Source organism: Pholis gunnellus (assembly GCF_910591455.1).
Source record: "Pholis gunnellus genome assembly, chromosome: 17".
Classification (NCBI taxonomy): Eukaryota; Metazoa; Chordata; class Actinopteri; order Perciformes; family Pholidae; genus Pholis; species Pholis gunnellus.
Genome location: NC_136544.1, coordinates 21,051,486 through 21,071,454, shown reverse-complemented (window position 1 = coordinate 21,071,454; position 19,969 = coordinate 21,051,486). Strand labels below are relative to the sequence as shown.

General features: G+C 42.6%; 2 protein-coding genes across 2 annotated transcripts; both read right to left on the bottom strand.

The window, feature by feature from the left end:
- Positions 1 to 7: 7 nt before the first annotated feature.
- LOC306709271 (uncharacterized protein) lies at positions 8 to 2,842 on the bottom strand (the record flags this gene model as incomplete). Its single annotated transcript, XM_079177338.1, has 2 exons — positions 8 to 1,485; positions 2,668 to 2,842. The coding sequence occupies 2 exons, from the start codon at positions 2,840 to 2,842 to the stop codon at positions 8 to 10; spliced, it is 1,653 nt and encodes a 550-aa protein (XP_079033464.1).
- A 902-nt stretch (positions 2,843 to 3,744) lies between these two features.
- Positions 3,745 to 18,497, bottom strand: LOC306709182 (ras-related protein Rab-40C). The gene is made up of 7 exons (XM_079177238.1): positions 18,221 to 18,497; positions 17,194 to 17,545; positions 11,048 to 11,108; positions 9,578 to 9,638; positions 9,246 to 9,323; positions 7,559 to 7,781; positions 3,745 to 6,826 (listed from the first exon to the last, which is right to left on the bottom strand). Exons 2-7 carry the CDS (start codon positions 17,345 to 17,347, stop codon positions 6,552 to 6,554), a joined length of 852 nt encoding a protein of 283 aa, XP_079033364.1. The 5' UTR covers positions 17,348 to 17,545; positions 18,221 to 18,497; the 3' UTR covers positions 3,745 to 6,551.
- Between the last annotated feature and the right edge of the window lie 1,472 nt (positions 18,498 to 19,969).

The window sequence follows — 19,969 nt, the reverse complement described above, 5'->3', positions numbered from 1 at the left end:
AGCACAGTCATTTCTCGGTCTCGTGGCTCTTCATGTGAAGCCTCACGTATGTCTTTCGGTGGAAGCCTTTACCGCAGATCTCGCAGCGGTGCGGTTTCTCTCCGGTGTGCGTGCTGCTGTGCTGCTTCAGCGTGGAGTGGTCGCTGAAGCAGCGGCCGCAGGTGTTGCACGGGTAGGGTTTCTCTCCCGTGTGGGTCCTGATGTGTCGCATCATGTTGTGTCGGCAGTTGAAGCATTTGCCGCACTCGCTGCAGAGAAACGGCTTCTCTCCCGTGTGGATCCTCATGTGCATCTCCAGGTTTCCTTGACTGTCGAAACACTTTCCGCACACTTCGCAGACCTTCCCGTTCTTGTGAGTTTTCAGGTGAAGTTTGAACTTTTCGTCGGAGTCGAAATGCGTCCCGCACACGCCGCAGAGGTCCGCGGCGTGACTCTGGGCGTGGTTCACCAGAGACACCATGGAGTGAAACATTTTCCCGCACACTTCACATATTGTCCGAGTCTGGTGCTTTTTCGGTGACGATGACATCGTCACCTTCTCCTCTACGTTGACGTGTTCGTTTGCAGACGTGTTGTTTGGATCACGGCTCCCCGTGTGCGCGTGGAGCAGCCGGTGGCGTTTCATCGTGGAGTAGTCGTTGAAGCATTTGCCGCAGACGGTGCAAGGATACGGCTTCTCCCCCGTGTGTGTGCGGATGTGTCGCATCATGTTGTGGCGACAGTTGAAGGATTTCCCACATTCGCTGCAGTTGAACGGCTTCTCCCCCGTGTGGACCCTCATGTGCGTCTCCAACGAGCTCGAGGCCCCGAAACATTTCCCGCAAACGCCGCAGACTTCGGCTTTCACGTGCGTCTTCAGGTGAACCCGGAAGCCCTCCTCGGTCTCCAAACGTTCCCCGCAAACACCGCAGACGTCCTTCGGGTGAGCCTCCATGTGGTTCACCAGAGAGACGTTGGCGTGAAAGGCCTTCCCGCAGACTTTACAGCGGATTCGCGATTTCGCTTTTTTAGTAGGGTGAAGTTTTTGAGCCGTCGGTAAACGAGGCTCCTTCCTCTCCGTCCACCCGCGGTCGCCGTCGCTGTCGTCGCTCTGCGACCCCACGCTGCCCCCCCACTCCTCGCCGCTGTCGGCTGCAGAGCAGCTGGAAGACGCTCCGTCATCGTCCTCCACCTTCGTCTGGTCCTGCTCAGCTGAAGTGCTCGGTAGAGGATCTCCTTCTCCTTTAGAGCTCTGACAACCGGACGGAGGCTGGTCCAGCTCGTTCTTCACGTACAGAGGAGTGAAGATGAACCTGGTGGTGTCGTCCTCCTCCTCCTGAAGCTCCTGAAGCTCCTCCTCTTCCTCCCGGCTCTTCTCTGTTTGTGGAGGTTCCTGGTCGTCCTGATCCAGACCGGAGCTCCAGTCCTGGTCACAGTGGTCCTGCTGCTGCCGGTCGGAGGGGAAGTCCTCGTCCCAGACGGAGAGAGCCAGCTGTGGTTGGTCTACTGGAAGGAAGAACAGAGGAAGAATAATTAAAGAGAATATCATTTAAAATCGAGATACAACCATTAGGAGCTGCTGATCTTTACCCAAAGCGAACAATTACTTTAAATATGTATTTTATTAGATTTCAAAAATGTCTTTGTCCTTTAAATATCTGTTTTATTATCCCAGCAGCTGATCAGGTAATTGATGATTAGATGATACAGAGAAAATGCAAACTCTGTACATAAATTAATCTCTGTAGATAAATTCTGGCATAAACCAGAATTTATTTTCGACACATTTTGATCACAATCCAACCAAATACTATAGATTTGATTAACTCCAGACTAAACTAAACATATTTAAATCCAGTGGTTTGACGGGGTAAATCTGAATATTGGAATCAAACGTAAAATATTATAACGTAAAATAACTGTTTGTGATCTTTCCAACATTAAACATGAACAATGTCTCTAAATGAAGCTAAAATAACTTTTTGAAATAACTCAAAATAAAAGCTCTGGACATATAAATGTATCTGTGCTCACAAATATCAACTATTTATGAAACATGAGCCACACGAAATGTCACATTTATTTGAGATAATATCTAATCTCTCTAACAAATAACACTGTAGTTAATACGAGTATATGACATAATAAATAAGTAAATATATAAATAAATAAATATGTATAGCCTAACTGTGACTAAATTTGCAGCCGGTTTTTGGATAAAAATAATATTTTGCAATAAAGTTACAACGTGACAAAATAATGCCTCTTAATTTACCAGCACACATAAAGTCATAATACATAGTTTTCTCCTAATCATTGGGGTTTAATCACCACACTCATCACTTTGTGTTTGCTTTGGAAACACTTCACACTGACTATCGGTGATCGGACACAACACACGTTTATTTGTGTCTGAATCTAGAGCTGCTTGGTGTTTTGCTTGTATGACGAATGTAAAAGTAGACCTGCTCAATCAACAATGTATCTTTAATCATCGCCTATTGTGTGCAGACATTTGCAGATAAACGAGCAGAAGTTGAATTTTTAGATTTTTCAACGGAGTTTTGCGTCTCGACGTTCTTTCATTCTGCAGGTATCACCGGGACACCGGGAGGGCCTGGACGGTGTGAGGCACGCTGACCTGGTAACGAACCCGACATAATGAATGCATGCTAATAACTCACAAACCTGAGAGTTTGTTAATCTTTATTTCAGGTTGTAATATTGTCTGCAGGACTCGGCGCTGCCGGAGGACCTCCTCCTCGTAGCCCGCGATGGTCTTTTTAACCGCCTCGAAGATCTCCTCCGCGGCCGCAGACAGACGCTCGTTCACGAGCAGCCTGAGCAGCTGGACGCCGGACATGATGACGGAGCCTCGGCTGTGTTTCAGAGGCCGGACCGGACCGACACTCGGCGGGTTTGTTGTAATAACAAGCAGCTCGACGTGCAGCGTTTGAGCGCGTGTTCAGCAGCTGGCACGAAACACTTCCGGTTAGAGGTTATTCATGTCAAAATAAAAGTTTTGTTTTAAGAACGTTTTTTCTCATTTCGAATAAAACATGATAAATATTAATGAGTATTTAAGAAATGATTTAAGTAATAAGTTAATTTTAATGTTTTGATGTATCACTTTATTCTTTTTAGGTTATTTAGGTTTTATATAACTTTTGGTTATTTTTAAGCCGTTTTTATTTTTTAAAGTATTGTTTGATGATCATTTTTTTAAGTTTTAGGTAAAACTTGATGTGAAAAGACATTTCACATCAAGTTAAATGTGGTGAGGTCAAATGTATGTATGTGTGTTTTCATTTGTTTGTCTATATATTTATTCGTATCTCTTATTCTGATGTATTTGTATTTTCTAATTTACAATGTTGTAGTAATACAATTGCACATAATACTGTTCATTATTAGCTCCACTTCCACATACTGTTCTTGCACTACAGCTTTGTGATACTGTACATATTCTGTCCGTTTCATTTACAACCTTGTTTTTATACAGATTTATTTATTGGAAAATTACAATAAAGCTGAACTATGAACTTTTAGAACTGTGTCAAATGTAGACGCGGGTGGTTAAGAATATAAAATAGAGATTTTAATAATAAAGGAGCCATGATTATAAATAAGAAGCTACCTGAGATCTGCTCTCACTAGTAAACACGAGGACAGTATGTGATGACGTCCAGCAGGGGGCGGCCTCCGCAAAAGAAACAAACTCCTTCAAAGCATCAAAACATGAACAAATGACGACATCTCGACTTCAACATTCAATAGTTTTATTGTGAAAAAAGTCTCATCTCTTCATACGCTTGAAACTGTACAATCAATAATTTAAAAAAAAGAAACATGTTCAGCTTTGTGTTTGAAGAACATTCTCACACAGACACACACACACACACACACACACTCTCTCACACACACACACAGACACACACACACACTCTCTCTCTCTCACACAGACACACACACTCTCTCTCACACACACACACAGACGCACACACAGCAGCTTCAGCCAAAAACCAGAATAGTGTTTTACAAGTGTTGTTATTTTGTGTTTTTTTGTGTCTAAGTCGTCATAATTGTCACAACAGTCGCTTCTTTATACAAATACTTCTTCCACATCAGAGGCCGTCCCTGAACCTCTCACACGTTTCCACCTTTAAAAAACAAAATGTCCAAAATAGAAACTCAACAGAATGTTGGAAAGAGTCCAAAAACACAGAAGAAGTCCGTAAACAACAAAGGGATGAAGAAGAGAAACATGGAGGGAAAGCTTTGTGTTGGATGAAGAACATAATAACACAACAACAACACAACAACAACATGACACAGCTCATTAACCCTAACGAGGGGCGTTAAGATCGACAACAATAAAAGCCTCTTCCTGCTCATCTGAACATCTCGGCAACAAGCTCGAGTCAAATTCCTTCTTTTAAAAACACGGAGGAAACAAATGAGACGTGACGAGAGTTCCTCTGGCCGGATAAACCTCAGAGGTCTAGATGAACCAAATTCAACGTATTTGACACATAAAACCCAAACAAGGAGTCAAAGAAATGAGCGAGATCGTTTATGTAAATATCTCAAAAACGGACCCGTTAAAAAACGTTTCATTTTGAACTTTAAACTATAAAAAGGGTTTCTACACATTAACGCGTTTACTTAAAAACAAACCGACGCCGTCGTCCTTTTCTGAAGTCTGTAGAGCACGAGACAGACGCTGATGTAATAAATCATTCGTATTAAAGTGAGTTTAAGGTTTTGTTCTATTAAAGTCATTGTGGGTCAAAATAAAGACGTTACAGAGCTGGAGGGGGGGGGGGGGGGGGGGGGGGTCTCTGGATAGACATTTACTAAAAAAATCTAAAGTTGTGAATTTCTGAGAAAGAGAGACGATGAGGAAGACGAGTGCTGAAGATGAGGAAACAAACCACAGAGAGCCGAGCGGAGGATGAAGACCTCCAGAGATCTGAGAAGAGCATCTATTATTCAGCAGCTATGAATCATGGGACAGCACGCGGGGGCGGAGATCAGAGAAGAAGAAGAGGAGGAAGAGGAAGATCCAGTCGGAGGGTTTGGTGTTTGACTCGATGAGATTCTCTTTAAGTCGTCGTCACGTTGGAGATAAATTAATATTCATAACTCGTCCAGTCGAAGCTGCCGTTTCCTACGGGACGTGAATGCAGCCGGAGAGAGAACACGACGATCGATTATAAAATCAAGAACTTATTTATACCGACGGAAACAAACAGCGCTCGTTATCTATTGTTCTTATTGTCAACAAATCCCCAAAACAAACAATAATAATTCATCTCTTTCCGCACTAGTTCCTCCTGTTGGTTTGAAATGAATTGTAAATGTTGGAGGGAAAGTAATTCGGCCTTTTAATGTCGATTCATCTCACAGCTCAACGTCGTCTTTTGTCTCAACAGCCCAGAATAATGTTTAGTATTTTTGCTTAAAAGATGAATGAACGCTTGAAGTGTAAAATAAAGCGTCTGGTCCTTTTAGTTATTTCTGTTGAGAAATTACTCTCACATTAAAATGATCTGTGACGACCGGAACAAACTGAGCTCAATTAATCAGTAAAATATGAGTTAATGTGATGAAGTGATTATTATAAAACTCACAGGAGACGATGAAGTGTGTCACAATAACAGAAAGAGGTGAGCAGAGAGAGGAGAGAAGAGGAGCACTCTGGGTAAACTCTCTCCGGACTACAACTCCCAGAAGCTCTTGTGCCAAAGCTTTCGATGGTCTTTGTTGACAAATATGAAAAAAACTGAACTCTGTTTGTCTTCAGGTGTCAACGAGCTAAAAATGATTTCTCACCAGAAGGAGGCGAGATCGTAAATAGTGGTATCCATGGCAACAAGCGTCACCGAATCTCTCGTCAGAAACCACAGAAGAAGAATAGAAAGAAAACATATTTATGGTGTTTTCGTGTGTTTGCTGCAGGTGAACTGGCTTCTTTTGACACGTCTACGGGAACATTGAGGCACAGCAGCAGGTCTGGACCTGAGACCTGAGACCTGGTCCAGGATCAAGACCTGGTCCAGGATCACGACCTCCACCTAAAACTACAACCATCACTCATCTTGTCGCCAAGATTTCCCTTCAGCCAAAACATTTAAACTCCCAAAGATCACGACGAGTGTTTGAACAAAGATGGCGACGATCAATACTGAGGGACGGCTCCCGAGTGTCTCCATCAATAGCTTATCGCTCATTAAACACAAAGGAGATAAAGAAGGGGGGATGAAACCAGACACAGGGAGGGAAGGAAGGAAAGTGAAGGATGAGTCTGGAGGACACGTCATGAGGCGTCACGTAGAGGAACTAAACGCTGAGTCGGTGATTTCTGTGCATGTAGTTGAACTCCAGCCGTCTCTCGTTCTATCAGAGAGAAGAAAGACCTTCATGCTCTTCAACATGAAGGTGAGAGGTAGCACTGGTCCATCCCTCCATCCGTCATTCCTGCTCTTCAGCTCTTCAGGTTCGGGGGATGCTCTCCTGCAGCTAACTCCGTCGTGTTCCCCTGGGCTCCCGGTGGAGGAACCTCCTGTGAATTAGGAGATCTTACAGTTGTTGCGGGTGCAGTTCTGCGGCGGGCTCTGCGGCGGACGGATGGACTTGGAGCGCTTCAGGCTGTTTCCCTTGGAGCCGCCGGCCGGGTGGGCCAGCGAGTAGGAGCGTCCGTGCATCATGACGGCGTTCATGCCGTTGGCCATGGAGAAGGACTTGAGGTGGGACTTGATGGCGACGGGCAGCGGCAGCTTGTCGATGAGGTGGACGGGCGTGCACGACACGATGGCTCTGCAGCAGAGGTCCTGGAGGCTGAACACTGCAGAGAGGAGGTCAGTTAGGATCGTCATGAGCTCTGATATCTGGGAAATAAAGCCACCGTTCACCTACGAAGACCTCCATTATTATTATTATTATTATTATCATGAAGATATTTTACACTCTGGCTTTTTTGGACATTTCTCACAATTTTACAAAATATTTGGTTATTTTTCAACCATTTTTTGGACATTTCTCAATTTTATTTCACATATTTTACTGATAGTTGGGATATTTTTCATGTATATTTTACATTTTTTATTCACACTTTTATTAAATGTTTGGATATTTCTTAACAATTTTTTAGACATTTTTAAATTATTTTTTATTTTTCACAAATGTTTTCAAAATTTTTACTAATAATTGTCAAATATTACATGTGTTTTCGGATATTTCTCACATTTTTTAAGTATGTCTATGAACGGTTCAGGAGCTTTAAACGGGTGAAAAGGTGTTTTTGAGAGCCACAGACGGGGACGGGAGGTCAGACCTGAATCTGAGGTGTTAAAGGACTTCAACAGGACCTCGTGATTAAATGTGAGCATAAAGGACGTTCCTCTGTGACTAAGGCGTAATTATAAAGATAAGTGTTGAATGAAAACAGTGTTTGTGAGTAAAAGAGACGGTGAGAGCAGCAGAGCGGTGAGTTCAACATGTAGGAGTTTACAGGAAGTTCCCTCCGTTCTGGTGACTGTTGATGTCGTGATTCTTTGGCGTCTCCGACCCGACTCACCTCTGTTGGGCTTCCAGAACTTCTCCATGCCGTGCCTCATGAGGACGATGCGCGACAGCTCGGTGAAGGACTCGATGACGTTGAAGTTGCACAGCGGGCTCACCTCGAAGAAGGTCATGCCGTTCTTCTCGGCGTACGCCCTCGCCTGCTCCGTGGGAACCTGACGTTTGAAGGCCAGATGTAGACGGTTACCGACCAGGATCCGAGGAACGCCAGGAGCATGCTGGGAAATAAAAAAGAAAAGAAAATCAACACGGGAGAATTAATAGCTGTTAGCATGTAGCTTCTTTTTAAAACTCAACGGAAGAAGACGTCTTTTCACTTTCACGAAGATATCTTTCAGATATTTCTCAGATCTTTCTGGCATGTTTTGGATATTTTTCAAAAAATTGTATTACAAATTTTAAGAAATGTTTGGATATTTTTAAAACAATTTTTTTGACATTTCTTAAATATTTTTCACCAATTCTTTTCTCCACATATTTTACTGATGTTTAAGATATTTTTCAGATATACTTTTGATTTTTTTTTTACATATTTATAAAAATATAAACTAACAATTGTTACTTTTTTCAATTTTATTTTGAATATTTTCTGATAAATTAACATATTCGTCTCATACGTATCGTTAGTTATCTAACCACCGGTGAAAGCATCGTCACACATTCTGAACCGAGTTCCTGATTCAGTCTCGTCCTCAGTGGAGTCTTCTGATTGGTTCGCTTCACGAGGTCGTCGCTGCAACGTTACAGCTTTCATTCACAACACAGGAAACGTTCCTGAACATCTCAGACTAAACGGACACAAAGTGAAGGAGCTGCTTATTAATTCAACGAGCTCCGGTCTCTCCAACTCAAACTGAAGATGGCCGACCTCGTCCTCCTCACTGTCACCTCTCATCAGCCTCTTCACCTCCTCCCTGCTGCCTTTCCATGCTCAGAGCTGATGATGATGATGATGATGATGATGATGGTGGAAAAAGCAGCGGCAGCAAATACTGGATGTTTAGTTCTTTGCCAATAAGACGGTGGGTTTTAAACGGCCTGTTTCACATCTGGTTGGATGTACTGCAAGTTTTCACAGATTTAAGCTTGTGTGGTTTTGTTTTACACTTTTTTAAAGATTTGTTTTATGTATTTGATGATGTTTTAAGTATGTTTCACCATATTTTCCGATGGGGACAATAATGTATCTGCTAGTAGATCAAAATGACGTTTTATTATGAGCGACTAACACAGGAGGGGAGTCTGTGTGTTGTCACTGTGAGAGATGTTAAGGAATTAAGATGTTTATACTCTTAAAACCTCCGCGTGAGCTCCGAATATGAATTCATAGTCTGTACGATGTTTGTTGCTTTATTCTCTGAAACACCAGAGGACGAACCAACGAAATCAATTGAAGAATCAAGAAGACGACGAAGTTCAGAGAAATGAACATCGACTCATAAACTAACCTCCACTATAGAGAGGAAGGATCAGAATCATCTATGAACTCATATTCATAAACTACTTTATTACCCTTAGACAAGGTCTGTAAAGAAACAAGTATTACATGTATTTTAAAGAAAGAAAGGTTGAATATTCTGTAAACTATTTGATTTAGCTGCTAAATATTTACTCAAATGTAGATTTTAAGACGTCCTTTGAAGGAAATGATCAAACAGAAGCAGGAAGCCTCCGTGTCTCACCTCATCGATCTCTCTGATCCACCGGTCAATGCCATCGAACGACCACCGGTTGGTGATGTCATACACCAGCAGGATTCCCTGCAGAGACACACAACAACAACATCATCATCATCATCATCATCATCATCATCATCATCATCATCATCATCATCATCATCATCATCATCATCATCATCATCATCAGGTCTCAGAGTATCAAAGCAGTCAAAAACAGCATCATGCCGTCTGTGATCCTGCAGACTTTTATAAAACTTAATTTAGATGAAGTCAAGCAGGTTTACTTCATGCGGCGTAGGGATCTACTTAATCTATGGAAGTGGTTCGGTTCTCACCTGAGCACCTCGGGAATACGAGCGGAAGATGGTGCAGAACCTTCCCTGTCCTGACGTGTCCCTGAAGAGAGAAAGAAATATGAATATAGATAACTCAGATCTGCCAGCAACCCCCCCCCTTCTTTTTGGGATCAGAGACTTCTTACAGTGGAGAGAACACAGAAGAAGCACATTATTATTACTATTTAGACTCTTAGATATCACCAGAACCTTTTATATTCTACTCTCTAACCCAAATACTTCAGACCTGTTTCATAGTGATTCTGAACCACGTTAACAACACTTCTATACTTTTAGACAGACGAGGGTTTCAAGTTCCACGTGGACTCAACTTGACGGCGTTAATACTGAACAGTAGTCACAGAGAGAAGAACTCCAGACATTTAAACTCAGCCGTCTAAAGCCCACTTCCACAAGTTAAACCTCAAAATGATGAACTTATGGCTGCAAGTCACAATCATATCAGAGTTTCTATCAACGCTAACATGGATCAGTGTGTGTGACTGAATAAACTACAGTGTGTGTGTGTGTGTGTGTGTGACTGAGTCAAAATAAACTGCAGTGTGTGTGTGTGTGTGTGTTTTAATGGACATTAGAGGTGCATTCGTCTCTAGTTTGTGGACAATAAGAAAACGTATCCTTTAAGTTTCTGCAGGATTTTGAGAGACAGATGACAGAGACAGCAATAGAAAGGAAGCAGACGGCGTTTGGACGGTAAGACGCCGGTGAGACCGGAGAGGAAAGACTGAGGCAGTAAAAAGAAGCAGAAGATTCTGCTTCTTAAACTTTTCCGTCCACAGGGAGGACGAGGCGTTGCTTCTCCCCCGAGGAGCTGAATTCTTTGGCCTACTTCCACCAAACAGTGGATCAGTGAGAGCGAGCTGACGATTACACACATCTGCTGCAGCTCCACTGACGCAAGAAGGTTTGTGAGGCCTGGAACAATACGCAGAGGAGCAGGACGACCACCAGCCATGTCTGCAGTACAACACATGCAGCTCGTTTTCTTTTACTGTCAGACAATATTCAATGGTTTAGATATTATATAATATCAGAGAAAAGTATCTGCAAGTATTGAATCATTATATAAACCTACTCCTCTTTTAAATGTGCATTATGTAACTGTGACCCCATTGACACACAGTATTCAGAGATGTAGAATCTGTATCATGTCATTGAAGCTCTATGATGTTCACGCAGAGTTAAATATTCAGATGGCTGCACCCTTTCATCAGACTGAGTTATTCAAGATGCATAAAACCAAACGTCTCTTCATGGTTCGACACCACAAGATGATGACTCCTTTAAAAAGGTCCTTAAAGGTCCTTAAAGGTTTAGAACAGGACCGAGTTATTCCAGAAGAAGAGCAGCAGTCAGTCGCTCCATTGTCCACAAAACCACAGCAGTGATGTGTGTGTGTGTGTGTGTGTGTGTGTGTGTGTGTGTGTGTGTGTGTGTGTGTGTGTTTACCAGAGCTCCAGCTTCACTCTCCTCCCGTCCAGAAGGATGGTGGTGGTTTTATAGTCAATACCTGGACAGAGAGGAGGGGGGGGGGGGGGGGGGGGGGGGGGGGGGGGGGGGGGGGGGGGCATTAGTAAACGGAAGCATCAATCTTGATTACAACACCGAGGTCACAGACGAGCTACATGACACTTAAACATTTTTACCCATAATACACTGCAAAGAACTGGGATCAGCTCCCAAAATATGACAAACATGTATTTACGGGAGACAACACAGGAGAGATATTTCAGCTCGTTCTGAAAACAATATTTATGTTTTTGACTTGTTTTCATCAAAGGTATTAATGAGACGTTTATATTTATTATATACATTATGTACTGGAATTTAAATTCCTGTTTAATTTCTCATTTCATTTGTACGTCGCTGCATTAGAAAGGTTTACACTTGAATTGTTATTTCTGTTAATTATGAAGATTTATTATCTTACCAATTATTAACTATTCACTTAATTTATCAAGATATCTATGTTGCTAATAACAAACACGTACGTATGAAGATTAGAGGATAAAACCAGTAAAACTCAATATAAATCTAAATAAGATGAATAAATGCCTTATCGACTGAGATTTTTATATTTCTTTATTATAATGTCTTTGAAACAATTTGAATGCTAAAATATGAAACACTGTCCAATAACTCAGTGGGGCTTTGAGCTAAATGCTAATATTAGCATGCTAACATGCTCACAACGACGCTGATGTTCTAATGTTTACAATGTGCACCATCTTGGTTTAGTAGTAAACACAAAGCACAGCTGAATGTGTTGGACACATGTTGACCTGATGAGAAGTCAGAGGATCATCAGAGCGCTCACGGTTCATCACAATCCACCCAACGCCTGTAAAGAGATCTCATTTAAAAACACAAAGATGAACCTCAAGGTGGCGATAAAGGAAACGTAAAGGCTCATTAAGACAGACGTTAAAAGATTGTAGATTGTTAGTTTACTAATAAACCGTCAGGAGGCTTGAACCACGTTTAGTGTAAATCCATCCTCAGGAGATGAACCAGCTGCCCACAGAGCAACACGAGCAGAAGTAAGAAGTCAGTAATGTGAAAACAACAACAAGACGTTTTACTGCAGCAGCGTTCAGCCTCGAGGCCGCTAACAGATCTCATTTCTGACAAAACCCGTCTGACTGCTTCACCCGTCGCCCTGCTGCTCGTGTCTCCGCATGTCCCCTGAGCCCGGCTTCATGCGGTTCTCACGGAGCGCGGTACCACCCGAGGCCTAAACCGGTGCACTACTTAATGAACAGCGTTTTACACGTCCTATCAGAGGTTCATCTTCTTACTCAACATGTTGGTGATAAGATCTACAGGTTTGCTTCCCCTCGTCCACACCTGACCCCCGGTATCTCTCAAGTGTCCCTAATTCTGGCTTCAGGACCCGTCATTGTCCCCACAGACTGGATGTAAGAAGTGGACGTAGTCATCGTTGGTTTGTGGACGTCACCATCTTGGATTACGGCTGCCGCCATGTTGTTTTTTTACCCAAACGATGAACAGGAAGAGACCATATCTGGACTGAGGAGGAGTGACGTAGAGACGCCGTATACGTCTCTGGTAGAGACCTGTCAATCACTGTGTAGCCCCGCCCTAAAGCATCCCCTGCTTTAAATGTTTGACTCTAAATGAACGTCATGCTGTATACTAATTACCCATCATTCCACTTCTAGCTTTGACCCACCAGTCCGTACTCAATGAACCATCTCACCACATGCATGTTTGAACACAAACCACTTTTAACAGGAAACCCTCGGCTGCACCATTAAACATTAAGACTCTCGGCATATAAACAGACATCAACATCCCAGAAAGCCTTCCCAGCTCCCCGACTCTCTCTCTCACACATGACTACTTCAGCCTCCGGCAGCTAGCAGCTGCTGGCTAACGAAATTAGCAATATCTTCCAATTTTCCAGGCAGCAGAAAGCTTCTGCCGAGCTAAAGTGCTGAGCTCGGCGTAACATAATTGAATTGGAGAGAGTGCGGGACTTGGTACCAAGTGCTTCCTCTCCTCCCACTGCCAGGGCCTCACTTAGATATCCCAGATAATCAATAGGTCCTCTGATGTCTGACGGCTTGGCTGAATACTGCTGCTTCTATTCTGGGACTCGGCTTACTTTGTTGTTGTTCTTCGGATGCACTCAGAGCCGAGCGAGGCTGATAATGCTCAGCCTTTGTTCAGGCTGTGTCACGGAGGTGCTGAGTCTACGTTATGTAAAGCATTATGTTCCCATTAGTAGTCTCTCAATAGATTTCCTATCAAACGTAAAAACAGGTACGTCTGCGTTCGGTTAATCCAGTGAATGAACTGTAACATTTACATAAAACCAGAGAACAGGAAGTACATTGTGCAGGAGTAGGAGACGCGTAGAGGCTGCAGAAGAAGAAAAGAGAATGCAACTGCAGTCAGTGTCTGCATCCTTCAGGGGATTAAACCAGGATCCACCTTCCTCATATCCACGCTATGAAGCCCTCTCACAGGGGGGGTCTACCTCGGAGCTGGCCTGCATCCAGCGATAACTGTATAAACAATGGGCCGCCGGGCCTGCACCACCTCTGGGGAATATCCCATTGTTAGCCAGCTGCACCGAAAGGCGTCTTTTCAAACTGCTTCTTTGCATTTTAATTGACTGCACTCGTCCAAGCCTGTCGCGGCTAAATAACAGGATGTGGAATTTAAAGCCTCATCGCAGTGTGAAAAATGTATCTGGAGATCTGCCCGCCCCCCCCTCAAAGCATCAGTCAGGGTTGATTAATATAATGAGACGTTATTATACGGTCATGACTGAGAGAGCTCTGATGTTTTAGGCCTTTGTGGGCAACATTAGAAATGAATCTGCACTCAGAGGTTTGTGGTGAAGCAACTTCATTTCTCAGTTTAATTCCTTGGATGTAACAAAAGATAGTAAGAACATGTATCAGGAGATCTGCATCTTACGAACACTGACCACAGACAAAGTGAACCCGTAAAGCTGAACGTTTCAGAAGCTGGAAAATGATTTAATTATCAAATAACGTCAGTGCTGCCAAACTTTAAACGACACTATAAAACCACCTCAAGATCCTCCCAACGTGACAGAGACGGGACCAGCTAGAGACAGAGACAGGACCAGCTAGAGACAAAACCAGCTAGAGACAGAGACAGGACCAGCTAGAGACAGAGACAGGACCAGCTAGAGACAAAACCAGCTAGAGACAGAGACAGGACCAGCTAGAGACAGAGAGGACCAGCTAGAGACAGACAGGACCAGCTAGAGACAGAGAGGACCAGCTAGAGACAGAGACAGGACCAGCTAGAGACAGAGACAGGACCAGCTAGAGACAAAACCAGCTAGAGACAGAGACAGGACCAGCTAGAGACAGACAGGACCAGCTAGAGACAGGACCAGCTAGAGACAAAACCAGCTAGAGACAGAGACAGGACCAGCTAGAGACAGAGACAGGACCAGCTAGAGACAGAGCGAGACAGAAACAACCCTACATCGTCTTCAACATGAACTCTGGATGAAGTGTTTCTCATTGTTCTGATAAGCAGCATTATTATTATTAACTACATGACTGATCAATAATACACACAATCACTGAGGAGGAAATGTTACCGCCCACAATCCATCAGGCAGCCAATCGTAGCCTGAGGACAAAGCCAACCAATCTGCTCCTCTGTCCTGATTCTCTCCTCCTAAAATATTAACCAGCGTTCCCTCCACGCCAGCCCGTGTCTCTGGAGGGACGGGATCAACAGAGGAGCTCCAGTCTGCACAAACATCTCATCTGAAGAGCGATCTGCTCGGCCCTCCATATTTAATGAAGCCTTCTGATCTCACGAGCATCAATTAGGACATCTTCCTCTCTGAGTCTTCAGAAGCTGGCCGGGCTCACACTGTCTTTAGGGGAACGAACCACATGGATGCAGATACGTTATAGATCTATTTCTGATTAATCCATTCTTAATTTGGTTCATAAAATGTCAGAAAATATTGAAAAATGAATTTCCTGAAGCCTTTAGTCTGACTAACACTCCAGAACTGAGATATTCAGTTTATCATCACAACACAAAGAGAAAGCTCAACATTCTCACAACTGAGGAGCCGAAACCAGCAAATACATGTCTAATGTCAAAACTGTCGAAATAAATATTGTTTCCCGAGGAAGACGTCACATTACAGAAGATGAAGACGCTCCAACCTCTGCAATTAAAACCAGCAACGATCAGAATAGAGCAATACTTCAACCACCACGTTGACGCCCTCATCACCTCTTTTGATCATTACTTATTACATATTTATAATACTGACACATAAAAACACACGACCACCACAGGAAGCTCTTCAACCTGATGCCAAACGGCAACAGGAAGCTTCACCCGTTCATTCATTAGACGAGGGCTCATTCTGCTGACTCGTGTATATTTCATGAACAGTTGGTGTCACCCTGAGGGCAACAAATGAAAACCTTCTTCTGAAAAACACGACTGAGGGAATCATGGATCTCTGGGAAGGACAAATATCTTAACGAATGCACTTCACGGGTTTTACCTTTAAGACACAAGAACGCGAGCAGCTTTTATTCTATTATGAGTCGTGTGAGGTGCAGATGTGATGTCTCTCTTCCTTTATTTGCTGCTGTGCATATCATTACTGTCCTATTTAGCGCCATCAGTGATTCAGGATTTACTCACCACCTCTTTAAGAACCACGCCAGAGTGTTTCATGTTTAAGCAAATTAAATAAATGTATATATCATCTAAATTACTGCTATTTTCCAAAGCATACTTTAGCGTCTCCTGCCTTCTGAGCAGCCATTATAGTCCATCTCATACCAGTACACTATTAAAATCAATTCGCAGATATTTGACGGTTTCCTGAGTCGAGGTAATCCATCACACGGTTGCTCTTATCGCTGTCCTTGTAGTGCAGCTTTCATTGCAGAGTGATTCGCACTACATAGCCAACAGGATGTTTCTGTTGAAGTGTTTTCTATATGTACAATGAATTTGGGGGACCCACCCAAATGGATTTACTCCCACAAGGCTTCTTTTGGGTGGTATTTTTACATTTATTATTTAATCCTTTCCTTTGGAGAAAAGCAGCTGTAAATTATTCGAAGAAATAAAAAAGGGGGAAATAGTAGAGCAACAACAAATCCCACCTCAGGCATTAAGAGCAGTAATGTGGTATTTATATTCAACAAGCCGTGGAACAAATGAAGGCTTTATATTATTAACAAAGAGAAAAGAAAAGTCACTACCATCCCATGAAAAATAATCTTAAACACCTTTGAAACACCTTTGTAAAAGCTTTATGTTAGACTGAGTATGATTCAATCAAATCAAACATTGGGCTGGTCCTTTAAGACGCGTTTCTCCCCGATCTGCTCTTCTTCAGGGCTTCCCTTTGGTGGGACTGTGTGTGTGAGTGAGTGTGTGTGTGTGAGTGTGTGTAGCAGCCACGGGACCACCAGCTTCCTGCAGCAGCAGGCGGTGATCTGAGCTCCTGCACCCAGCGAGGGATCATCTGACTGGGCCCAGCTCCACCAGCTTTGCCCCCTCACAACAAACGTGTTGTGTTCCTGAGTGCAACTACTCTAAAGTAACAAATACAGCTGACGTAGAAACTATAACCTGCATAAATTAGCCTCAGTAATGTTCAAATCAAACCTACAGAAGATTCCCTCTAGGTTAGCTACGGCTAAGCAGCCTCAAATACACGTAGCAGAAGACATCGCTTCTTTATTTATAGTTGGAAGCTGTTATGGAAAAAAGGAGGAACCACCTTTAAACTGGAGAGGATGTTATTCTGTGTTTAATGTGTTAGTCTAAACTCTATCGTCTGGTTATTAGTAGTGCAAATGATTGTTTTAACATGTGAAATTCGACAACAATGCACATACAGTGATGTCTGACTCACCACCATGCCAATGCTCTGTGTTACACTGTGTTATGAGCATCAGAGAGCTCATTGTGTGTTCTCCACTGTCCACGCAGCACAAAAAAAACACAGCTAGTGTGTTCAAGACTTTTCTCATAGGCAGGCATGACATAACACAAGGAGCTGATCATCACAGGAGGACAAAACAGTGACTCACCACTACTGTACGCGTACGGAGACTCGGCCGATCCGTCCTGGAGGCTGTCCAGGATCTCTCCTTTGCCCACGTCGCTGTCTCCGACCAGGAGGAACTTGAGCAGGTAGTCGTAGCTCTTCACTGGGCTGCCCTGGCTGCCCATCGTCTCTCCCATCTGAGTGCGAGGGGTGACCCCCTTCTGTGGTATTCTACTCACTTGAACCAAAAAACACAGCTGTTTTTTAGCCCATGAATTTGCTGAATGTGTGTGTCCACCAGCTTTAAAAATCCTCCAGATCGTGTGCAATGTTCAGACTAAAAAGGAACCAGTCTCACGGGGATGTCAAACAAGCTGGGTGCCAAAGATGTGGTTCTGAAAGGCAAAACATCCTTATTGCTAAAAGTAACGGAAAGAAAAACAATAGTTTGGTCCGTGAGGGGAATTTTAACTGATGTAAACAACTGGTGCTGTCTTTAAAAAGGATGACGGATCGCTTATAAATAGGTTTAAACACAATATGACACTGAATTCCCTTCTTGAGCCATTGAAACTGAATATATTAGTGACAGATTAGCATATCATCTGAAAGTAGAAGCACAATCAGAGTGTAACTGGAGCTTTATCCGGACAGGATGACTCTATGTAGGGAAGAAAAACATGCTTATTGTCTAGTATTTGGAACTATTATAAGCCACTTTGCAATTTTTTACGACCAGATAGCTGTGCTGAGATACGTTTTTTATTAAGCAAACACACTACTGAAGCTGTCTTTTTGTTCCCATGTAAGAGAAGGCTCTCTGGCTAAAGTTAGCAGAGGTGAACAACAAGCTAGCCCTGCAAGAGAGCTAGCTAGCTAACTAGCTTAGCTATTAGCACTGGTGCTAAAGTTGTCAAAGCGGTCATCAGACACAGTGGTTATTAAAAGACACCGTCACTGGTTATGCGTCACGCTGCACATATAAAGTTGTCCTTTATAACTCTACTTCCAACTAGATAAACAAAAGACTGTTCACAACAAGCTAAATGCTAACTTAGCCAAATGCTCACTTAGCTAGCGCAGCCCGTAGCTCAACTTCAACCGACGTCAGGCCCCCTTGTTGTCTTTCTTTAGTCCGGATGACAAAGATTCCCGTAACTTCACTGCGTTCTTATCCAGAAAACACACCGATATCCTGCAGAGGGGTTCAGAAGCCTGAAGCTCTCTTAGGTCAAGTCCAGATCTCCGTAGGAGGACTCAGGAATCTCAGTCCGTGAATTGTCCATTTTTCTCCATCGTATTGAATCATAATCACAGCTGTGACTCCTCCGGACAACACGCGTAACGACACTGAAGCTGACAGAACGAGCTGTGAGACACAGTGCGCTGCCTCTCTCTCTCTCTAGGTCTCTCTCTCTCTTTCTCTCTCTCTCTCTCTCTCTCTAGGTCTCCCTCTCTCGGTCTCTCTGTTTCTCAGTCTCTCTCTCTCTCTCTCTCTCTCTCTCTCTCTCTCTGTCTCTCTCTCTCTCTCTCTGTGTCTCTCTCGCTCTCTCTCTTTCTCTCTGTCTCTATGTCTCTCTTTCTCTCTGTCTCTCTTCCCTCTCTCTCTCTCTCTTTCTCTCGTTCCCGCCCTCTCACTCCAAGCCCCGCCCTCCTACTCATATGATTGGACACTGTTTCCGCTGCGACTGACGTAGGAAGGAACACATTAGCTGAGCGAAACGTCCATCACAGTCTTGCCGTCAACAACACGCAGATGCTGAGGGAAACAAAGATGATTCATTTCTCACTGAATACGCACTGAACAATGGAAATAACGTGAATAAAACATGATTACATTAACTTATCAGTTTCATACACATTTGGGATGTGAGGTAGACATGAATATTGTCTTTTTTCCCTCTTTTTTATTTAGAGGTCCTTCAGAACATTTTTGTGTATTTTGGACTTTGTTTACCTTCTTACAGTCAATAAAATAAAACCAGATCAGTTTCATAAACTGATATGAAAGAGATGACAGCTATATTTACTCTTCCATCCCTTTGCCTTAATTCTTCCTGTTTATACCTACATATGTTTTTATTGTTATTTATTGTTTATATTATTCATATGTATATTGTAATTTGTCTCATTTGATTCTATTTCATACATGTTCTATGTTGTTACTATATTTTACCTTATTAAACTGTGTTTTATGTGTTGGATTCTAATTTTTTATTATTTAGTTGTTGTTATTTGTTATGTTTGTATTTATTTCTGTTGACTCTAGAGGCACCAGGCATTAGTTTAGGTGATAGAATAAAGGTAGAAGCTGTGTAAATGTCAGGTGATGCACCAGGAAGGGACATGTTTTATTGAGCCACTTCTATTTTCGCTGTTATAAAACATTTGTCACATTATTTACCCATATCGACAGCTTGTTAGAAGAATCTCTGAGGACGAACATCTACAAACATAAAGAAAGAAAGAAGCAAACAGACTTCTACTGGAAGAAACAAAACAACTTGAATGAGATCAAAGAAACACATGCAGAGTGGTAACATGTTGGGATTCATCTTATTAATCCAGTTAGAGATCTACATGCTCTTGATAATAAGCATTGATTGATAATAGTACATGTACTATCATATGTAAAATGATCTACTCTATACACAAACCTTTGATCTGGTATTTCATTATTTAAAGGTAAAACTATTAAGAAAGCAATTAAAAACGTATCCAATAAAAGAAACAAGCTAACCACGATTAAAAACATGACTCTGAGGAAATTTAAAATCCCATTTATCACAAATTAAAACTTTAAATTTAAATGTTTTTGT